At 68.4% G+C, this 8,974-nt stretch overlaps 1 protein-coding gene across 1 annotated transcript; it reads right to left on the minus strand.

Annotated features, from left to right (window-relative positions):
• Positions 1–561: 561 nt before the first annotated feature.
• PTP4A3 (protein tyrosine phosphatase 4A3) lies at positions 562–6,806 on the minus strand. Its single transcript, XM_037498534.2, has 5 exons — positions 6,027–6,806; positions 4,274–4,366; positions 2,211–2,341; positions 1,598–1,672; positions 562–756 (listed from the first exon to the last, which is right to left on the minus strand). The coding sequence occupies exons 1-5, from the start codon at positions 6,129–6,131 to the stop codon at positions 639–641; spliced, it is 522 nt and encodes a 173-aa protein (XP_037354431.1). The 5' UTR covers positions 6,132–6,806; the 3' UTR covers positions 562–638.
• Between the last annotated feature and the right edge of the window lie 2,168 nt (positions 6,807–8,974).

The raw sequence follows: 8,974 nt of genomic DNA on the forward strand, positions 1-8,974 counted from the left end.
AACTCCCCAGCCCCCCGGGCAGCAAAGTGCCCCGGCTGAGGCCCTACACCCAGCTTGGCCCTGCTCAGTCAAGGCCCCTGTCAGGCCCCTAAGCAGGGAAGCTGGGGGGCACACAGCCCTGAGTGCACCTGCGCATCCACCCACACCCACTGAACCCCAGTCTGCTCACACACAGTCACGGGGTCCCGTTTTATTGCCTTGAGTGTCCACAACACGTGGCCGGCCCCAGACCCAATAAGTTAAGGAGCCGAGAACAGGTCAGCAGGAGGGCCGTGGAGGAGGGTACAGGCCCAGAAATACGCCCGCCACCCCCCAAACCGGTCAGAGAGGAGAGCTGCCTGGGGCTGTGAGGGGAGGGCGCTGGCGGGAGGGCCCGACTAAGCTTCAGAGAGGCCGAGCCAAGCGCAGGGCAGGGACTCAGGGGCCGGAGCCTGGGCCCAGGGCGCGGGACAGAGGGAAGGATCCAGACTCCCGCAGTCGTGCCCGTAGCCGCGGGGAGACGGGCGGCCGGCAGGGGGCGCGCGGGGCGCCAGCTGCCAGGAGCCGGAAGCCCGCGCGAGTCGGGAGGCACAGGTGCGCGGGGCCAGGTGCAGGCCAGGTGCAGGCCAGGTGCGCCACCATCACGGAGCAGGCCGGAGCTACATGACGCAGCACTTGGCCCTGTGCGCGTGCGGCTCCTTGAACCGCAGCCTCTGCTTCGGTCGGTATTTTTCCAGGTAGGTGAGCTGCTTGCTGTTGATGGCTCCACGGCGCTTCCTGGGAGACGCGACGTGGGCCTCAGCGTGGGGCGGAGGGGGGCGGCCGCCGGCCCACCCCAGCTCTCCCACGGCCCTGGAGGTGTTCCCCCACCAGCCAGCAGAGCCCACCTCCCCCAGGCTCCTGCCCCGCCCGCCCCTCCCTGCCTCCAGGGTCTCCCTGCCGGCCTCACATTCCACTCACTGCTATCCCTCCCTGGCTGACTCCCCGGTGCGGGCCCCACCACACACCGGGGCCTCTGAGGGGCACAGGACGGAGGGCCATAACCCTGGAGTCAGATCTGGGGTGCAGCCCAGCTTGACCCCTCTGTTCTGTGACCCTGCACAAGTCACACCCCCTCCCTGAGCCTCAGGGTCCTCGACCATAAAATGGCAGCAAGGCCGTGGCCACCAGGGGACGGAAGGAGGGGTCGTGGGGTCAGGACTGAGGAGCCAGGCATGGACAGCCGTCCCTGCCTGCCGCCAGGATGCCCCAAGCCACAGGAGGGGTCGTCCTGGAAGCCTGCTGAGAAGCCGCAGGGCCCAGGCTGAGTCCGGAGGCTGGCCACGCCGAGCAGCCCAGACCCGCTCCGTGGGCCTCTGGGCCAGGGTCTTAGGCCTCCTCCGGCCAGGCTGGGCCTATCAGGCAGCTCCAGAGCAAGTTCGCGCATCTGCCCCCCTCAAGACAGGCCTCCCTCTCGGCCTGGAGGGCGCGCCAGGATAGTGGGGGTACCTGGGACTGGGCGAGCAGGACCGCCAGTGGGCGGCACACTGGGGCCCTGCGGGATGGGGCATGTCAGATAAGGGCTGAAAACCCAGGCCCCTGGGTGCTCACCACCTGCCCTCCCCCCGCAGCCACTCACTGTCGGATGAACTGGATGGCGTCTTCGTACTTCATCCCGCTCTCGATGAGGGCCAGCGCCACCAGCACCGGAGCCCTGGGGGAGGATGCGGGGCTGCTCAGCCGAGCCCCAAGCCCCTCCCCCACCACGGGCCACCTGCTGCTTCACCCACCCCACCCCCATGCGGGGCACGGGCTCGGAGCTCAGCCCCACCAAATCCAGTGCCCAAATCCTGGCTCCCTCCCGACGCCGCTGTGCAGTTTCAGATGACCAGGCGGCCTCTCTGTGCCCCTGGCCCCTTGTGTAAAGCGTGACGGCGGGAGGGCTGGCAGGAGAGCAGGGGAGACAGGCAGGACTCCACCCAGCAGCCGCCCACCCGCTGGCCCTCCCCCTGCAGAGCGGTCCGGCTGCCTGGACCGGCTGGTCAGCCAGGGCTGTCCCGTAGCGGGCAGGAGCCCCCCTGGGAGGCTGCCGCCCTTCCTGCTCCGGCGCAGGCATGCGGGAGGGAGCGGGTGAGCCGCAGGCTTCCTCCCCAGGCTGTGGGGCCGCCTGTGAGCCCCGGAAGGTCCCATGCGGGTGGGCCAGCACCACCCCAGAGCAGTCGGGCTGCAGAGCCCAGGTGCACGCCGCTCACCGCCCCAGGCCGGCCACGCAGTGCACGGCCACGCAGCTGCCCGGGTCGTCACAGAACTTGGCCCTCAGCAGACTCAGCCAGTCCTCCACCACTTTGCCAGGCGGGGGCGCCCCGTCATCAAAAGGCCAGTCCTGGGGAGAGAAGCAGCCCGTGAGGACCCCACCCAGGCGGGGTGGAGAGGTGGGGCCCTGGCCAGCTGGCCCTGGGGCTCGGTCAAGGACGGGACACCACAAGAAGGGCCGGGGGTGCAGGAGCCCGTGACAGTGGGCATCCCAGCGCATAGCGGGGCGGGCTGGACTGTGAGCCCCCACTCCACAGCTGCTGCTCATCCTCTCTGCACACGTCAGCTGTCCCCTCCTCCAGGAAGCCTTCCCGGACTTTCCCACCCTTTTCTTTCAGGAACCCCTTGAGCCCTACATCCTGCTGACTCTCCCTGTGCTGATGCTGGGGTCGCAGCCTGGCCCTCCCTCAGGGGTCTGATCAGCCTAGGAGGGCTGGGTTCAGGCCAAGCCGTCTGGTCCATAAACCGCTAACCCCTGCTGCTCGTGTCCCTAGCCCCCCAGCCTCCCCACCCCTCCAGCCCCCAGCCCCAGCCTAGGCACGCAGAGCAGACCCCCCAACCCTGTTTCCAGAAAGGAGTAAGGCAGGGCGAGGCCAGGCGGAGCTGGCTCTAAACAGCCAGTTACACGTGGGCCTTCGCATATTCCGGGGTTGATTTGGTTTTGAAAATTAGCTGCGCAGCCCCCTCCCCAGCGCCCTGCAGGGACGAGTGAGCATGTGTGGGGAGGCCCAGCGAGTCTCGCTCTCAGGGTGTAGGTGAGCCCCAGGAGAGCAGATTCCTGAGGGAGGCAGGGGCGTGCCCCAGAATCAGCTTTTGTGCAGGGTGAACCCACATGGCCACAGAGGCTGACTCCCGTGGCCCCTGGGGTCACCTGGCCGCTCTCTGCTGACTCCAGGGGGTCTAGGCCAAGTCCTTCCCGTGTGGTGGGTTTCAGCACCCACATGCAAGGGGTGAGGAGTCTGGGGTCACACAGCTGGGAGGGGCAGGGGTAAGACTCGGCCAGGCCTGTCTGACCCTGCAGCCCTGGCTCCTTCCCCTGCTCCAAACTGGGGGCAGAGGTGACTGAGCACAAGAGCTCCTGGCCCAAGAGGCCCGGAAGAGGAGCGGTGGCAGGTCCTCTGGTGTTGAGGTGGCTGAGGCCCAGGCAGAGTCGGCCAGGCCTGCCTCTCCCGGGACTGCCCACTCCAGCCCAATCCCCTCAGCCCTGCACTGGGGGAGCCGCCAGGCCCATGCACATCTGCCTGGACGCCAGTCCCCAGAGCCAGGGGACCAAGGAAACAGTCCCTAGGGCCCTGTGCATGGCCTCTGCGGACAGCCTCCCTGGGACCTGCTGCCCGGCGACAGGGCGGCGAGGACGGGGCCCCTGAGACTGGCCCAGGTGAGGAAGGGCTGCCGGGAGCCTCAGGGGGCCGGGCTCTGCCCTCCGGCTCCCCTGGACCTTGGGCCCTGCCTGCTGAGCCTCGGGAGTCCTGCCTGCACTCTGGGCCAGACTCCCTGCCAGTCCCAGCCGCTGACAGGGGGTGGGGGTACACACTTAAAGGGGGGTACTATTACAAGGAGCCAGTCCCCAGGCTGTCCCGGCTGGTACCATCTGGCTGTGGTTGCAGGCAGCCGCCGGCCTGAGTCTCAGCACCCCCCAACAGCAGCCGTGGGGCCGTCTGGGAGCGGCAGGGTCTGCCTGCCTGCCCGGCATGCAGAGGGCCTGGTTGCAGGGGCCGCGCGACAGCCAGAACTGCTGTCCTTCCACGGGGACGCCGGGCACAGAGAGGGCGGGGGCAGGCCCAGAGAGGGCAGTGGGGGAGGCCAGGCACAGGGTTGGGGGCGCCAGGCACAGAGAGGACAGGAGGTGCTTCTCTAGGGCTGCAAGGAGCTGGGCAGGGCTCTGAGGCCGTGAAAGGTCTCAGAATCCCCCTGCCACCACTCAAGGATGCCCACCCTGGGCATGGCCGGGCAGACAGGCCTGGCACCACCCCGGCATCAGCAGCGCACCCGGCGCACTCACCACCACGGTGATGCCGTCCTTCTCCAGGGGCGCCTTGTCGTAGGTGACCTCGCACACGCGCACCACGGTGGTGGCCCCATACTTCTTCAGGTCCTGGCAGGGAATGGGGAGGCAGGAACGGGGCTGTGGGGCTCAGGGGTCCCCAGGCAGGGTCGTGTCCCCACAACAAGACTGGCTCTGAGGCTGGCGTGAGCGTCCAAGCCCCATGGCCGGGCAGGTCATCCCCTGATGCTGCTGGGCAGCTGTCCCTTGCAGAGTCTCCCACCAATGCATTCCCATGTGTGGCCCGAGGCCTGGAACCCCAGCTTCCCAGCACATCGCCTCCTGCTCAGGGCCCCCAGATCCCATTAGCAAGGCCCTGCACGCCAGATCCGACTAGCAAGGGACAGGACACCCGTCCCCACATGGGCACGTGACCCCCTTTGCACAGGTCTGCAGGGCTAGGCTGGTCGAGGGCATGGCCAGACTGCACAGGGCCCCTCAGCGGTCTGCGCGGGGCGGGGCATGCCCTGGAAGGGCCCTGACCAACAGGGAAGCCCCAGGCTTCCAGGGAGAAGGTCACGGTGCTCACAGCCAGATTAGGAGTATTTATAGGGGGTCCACCCCGGGGGGCCACGTGCAGGGTGCCCCCACCCCCACCCCCTCCCGGCAGCTATTTTGAGAGTGGTGAGCAATTCGATGCCAGAACTGCTGTCCTTCCACAGGGACGCCGGGCACAGAGAGGGCGGGGGCAGGCCCAGAGAGGGCGGGGGGGAGGCCGGGCACAGGGTGGGGGGCGCCGGGCACAGAGAGGACAGGAGGTGCTTCTCTAGGGCTGCAAGGAGCGGGGCAGGGCTCTGAGGCCGTGAAAGGTCTCAGAACCCCCCTGCTACCAGCCTAGGGCTGAGCCCCCATCACAGGCTGATACTGACCCCAGTCATACTGTGAGCCCCACCCTGGTCACGCATGACCCCTGGCCACGGTCACAGTGCTGTGCCCCGTCCTTCCAAGAACCACTGGACCTCAAGGGCCTCAGCTGTGAGGGCTGGGGGCACCCTCCTCTGGGGCACCCGGCCCAGGTCCCCCGAAGGCAAGGGGCCTGCTACCTCCCGTCTACAGCTGACACCGTCCCATGCCCGGTCCACTCTTTGGCTGTGGCCATACGGGAGCAGGGCCACAGAACCCAGATGCAGGGCCGAGGCCACAACAGCCCTACACAGCCGCAGGCTCTGCAGACAGCCAGGCCCGCGCCAGGCCCACCGCCAGAGGCTGCGGGGAGCCTTGCCGTGCCCGCACCTGCTTGGCCGCACATCCGGGCATGTGGCCGGGCTGCGAGCAGCGTGGGCCTGCCTGCTGTCCCTCCGGGAGTCCAAAGCCCCTGCCCAGCCCCTCACACAGATATGTGCACCCTGAAGCCCCTACCCAGCCTTGCTATCCCCATGCCCCTCAGAGCACGAGGGCACCCAGCACCCTGGGCCGGGCAGCAGCGGGTCTCAGTGCCCAGGCCACCGCCAGCTCCAGGCCCAGCCCTCCGCTTTCTGCTCGGCGGCCACATGGAGCTCTGGCCGGGGGCGACACCCGGTTGCTCAGGGCAGGGCCCTTTGCTCCTCAGACCTCCCAACCAGCTCACGCAGCTTGGGGTCCCCTGCCGGTCCCCAGGAGTCCCCCCAAGAGTCCTCCTGGAGGTCCTGTAATGGGGCGACAGCCTTGCTCCAAGGGTGGTATCTGGGTTGGCGGCGACCAGCCCCGTCCCGCTGGCTCTCGGGCCACTCACCTCCAGGAAGCTGCTGAGGGTGGCGTCGGTGGGGTTGTGCGTGATGAGGAAGCGCATGTGCTTGTAGCTCACCTCCACGGGGGCGGGCCGGTGCACGCGTGACATGCTCCCCAGCACGGCCGGCCAGGGAGGCTGCAGAGGGCGCCGGGACCCACACGAGCCCCCACCAGCCCCCGGGCCCGAGCAGAACCCGACCCCCGTGTTTGTCCGAGAGAGAAAACACTTTTTAAAAAGCCCGCCCCCACCCCGCACAAATATTGTGCAAATACCTGGGAGGGGAGCACACTGCCCGGCGTGGGGAATTAAAAAAGAAAACCCGCTCTTCAAAAGAGAAGAGGGGCGGGACGCCCCTAAAGTCAGACGGGCAAGCCCAAGCTCCTCGCTCAGCGCTGGAGAATTATGGGGCAAAATAAAAATAACAACCCCAAAAGTCAGCAAAGAAAACTGAAAATCCCGCGGGGACCCCGCCGCGCGGCCAGCGCTGTGCCTGTCCTGGGGCTGCCTCTCGGCCTCGGGGGAAGGGCCGGTGCCCCCCAATCAAGGGCACAGCCAGAGCCCCAAGGGCCAAAGGCCAAACGAGCCAGAACCCACAGGTAGCCCTGGGCGGGGGGGCGGCGCAGGCGGCACCCGTGGCAGGCGGTTCTGATGCACCCGCCTCCGTCACGTTACCCCATCGGGGCAGAGCAAGTCCTGGAGCGGGGCACGGGGCTCAGGCGGCGGCGCCGGCCCCGGGCTGGGCAGCAGAGGCCATGGGCAGGTGAGGGCAATGGTGCGTGGCGAGGCGCGCGGCCCCGTCAGCAGCAGGTGCGCTGGGGGTGCTGGGCGCGGCAGTACTCGGCGCGGCCCCCCGACACCCGCTCCATAAATCCGAGGCCGGTCCGCAGCAGGCGATGTCTGAGGGAGAAGGGAAGAGAGACGTGAGGAGGACGGGGTCACGGGAGCCTCCTGCGAGGGTGTCGGCCTGCCCGACCCCCGTCACATCGCTTCTCCAGGGGCCCTGCCGCCGGGGTGCCCCTCCCCGGCCCTCCGCTTCCCCACCTGGGGGCACCAGGGAGGCCAGCTTCTGCCCAGCTGCGCCAGGGCCCCGAGCTGACAGGAGCGCCGCGGACACTGGGGCCCGGCAGGGACGCACGCACCCCCGGAGCGTGCTGGACCCCACGCTGGGGCTCTCTAGTCCCGCTGGGGAACCCCGCGGCCCAGCACCCTCCACAGCCGGTAATCAGCAGACACCCCCACTCCCACCCCGGGGAGCCACCCTCTCCCGGGAATCCTGGGCCTCTGTGGGTTTCTGAGCCCAGACTATGGGGGGGAAGGGCTCCGGCATGGAGGCCCAGGGCGGGGGTGGCGGCCCCCTCGCCGCCGTGAGCCACCTCAGTCGGCGCTCTGGGCACCCGGGGAAACGCGCCTGCGGAGAGCCTCGCCGGCCTCCAGCCTCCGCCACTCGCCCGGGCCGGCAGGCGGGAGGTAAACAAGCAGCTCTGCCCCCGGGAGCTCGGAGAGGCAGGCACAGAGGCGGCGGCGGGGCCAGCTGCCCGGCGCATGCCGAGGTGGTGACACATGGGTGACGGGGGACGGGCTGGTAGACGCCCACTGGCACCTCAAGCCTGCTCTTCCTCTCTGTCCCCAGAGGCCGGCGCAGGGGGCCTGGGAGGAGCACCCCGCCCCGCAGAAGGGCTGGGAGAGCCTGTCACTGGCCTCAGTTTCCCCGTCTGCACCACCAGCGGTCAGAAAAGATGCCCTCAAGGCCCCTCCGGCTATGACCCCGTGTGCGCAGCCCGCCCGCTCCAGCCTCGGGGCTCAGCCCCAGCCCCCCGGCCTCCCATCTGCTCGGGGTCCTCCAGCCGCAGCCACCACCTCTTACCTTCGCCGCCCGGCGCCCCCGATCCAGCCGCCCGCCAGGCAGGCGGCCTGAACCTCAGCCCTGCTGCCCTGCTGCCCTGGGCCCCGGGACGCCAGGGCCGGCCCCACGCCTGGCACAGCCCGCTGCTCTCACTGTGCCCGGGCGCGCCTGGGGGGAGAGTGGGGCGCCGGGAAGGCAGCGGCGGAGGGAATCCTGTGCCTGCGTCAGCAGCCTGGACGGCCCGTCCCCGAGTGCGCATGGGCTGAGCACGCGCCGGCACAAACACCTACCCTCCTGGGGCCACAGTCCCACGTGTGTGTGGTGTGTGTGTGTGGTGTGTATGTGTGTGGGGTGTGTGGGGTGTGTGGGGTATGTGTGTGTGTGGTGTGGGGGGGGGTGTTGTGTATGGTGTATGTGGTGTGTGGGGTGTGTGTGGGGGTGTGTGGGGTGTGTGTGGGGTGTGTGGGGGTGTGTGGGGTGTGTGGGGGGTGTGTGGGGGGGGTGTTGGGTGTGTGTGGGGTGTGTTGTGTGTGGTGTGTGTGTGGGGTGGGTGGGGTGTGTGTTGTGTGTGTGCGGGGTGTGTGGGGTGTGTGGTGTGTGTGGTGTGTGGTGTGTGTGGTATGTGTGTGGTGTGTGTGGTGTGTGTGTGGTGTGTGGGGTATGTGTGTGTGTGGTGTGTGTGTGGTGTGTTGTGTGGGGTGTGTATGTGGGTTGTGTGTGGTGTGTGTGGTGTGTGTGGGGGGATGTGTGTGGTGTGTTGTGTGGGGTGTGTGTGGAGTGTGTTGTGGGGGGTGTGTGGGGGGGGTTTGTGTGGGGGGTGTGGGGTATGGGGTGTGTGGGGTGTGGGGTGTGTGTGGGGTGTGTGGGGTTTGTAGGGGGTGTGGTATGGGGTGTGTGGGGTGTGAGGTGTGTGGGGTGTAAGGTGTGTGGGGGGTGTGGTGTGTGGAGTGTGTGGTGTGTGAGGTGTGTGGGGTGTGGGGTGTGTGGGGGGTGTGGTGTGTGGAGTGTGTGGGGTGTGTGAGGTGTGGGGTGTGTGGGGGGTGTGTGGGGTGTGGTGTGTGGGATGTGTGGGGTGTGGGGGGTGTGGTGTGTGGAGTGTGTGGGGTGT

This window comes from Talpa occidentalis, unplaced genomic scaffold (assembly GCF_014898055.3).
Source record: "Talpa occidentalis isolate TD23 unplaced genomic scaffold, MPIMG_talOcc4v2.1, whole genome shotgun sequence".
NCBI classification, from domain to species: Eukaryota; Metazoa; Chordata; class Mammalia; order Eulipotyphla; family Talpidae; genus Talpa; species Talpa occidentalis.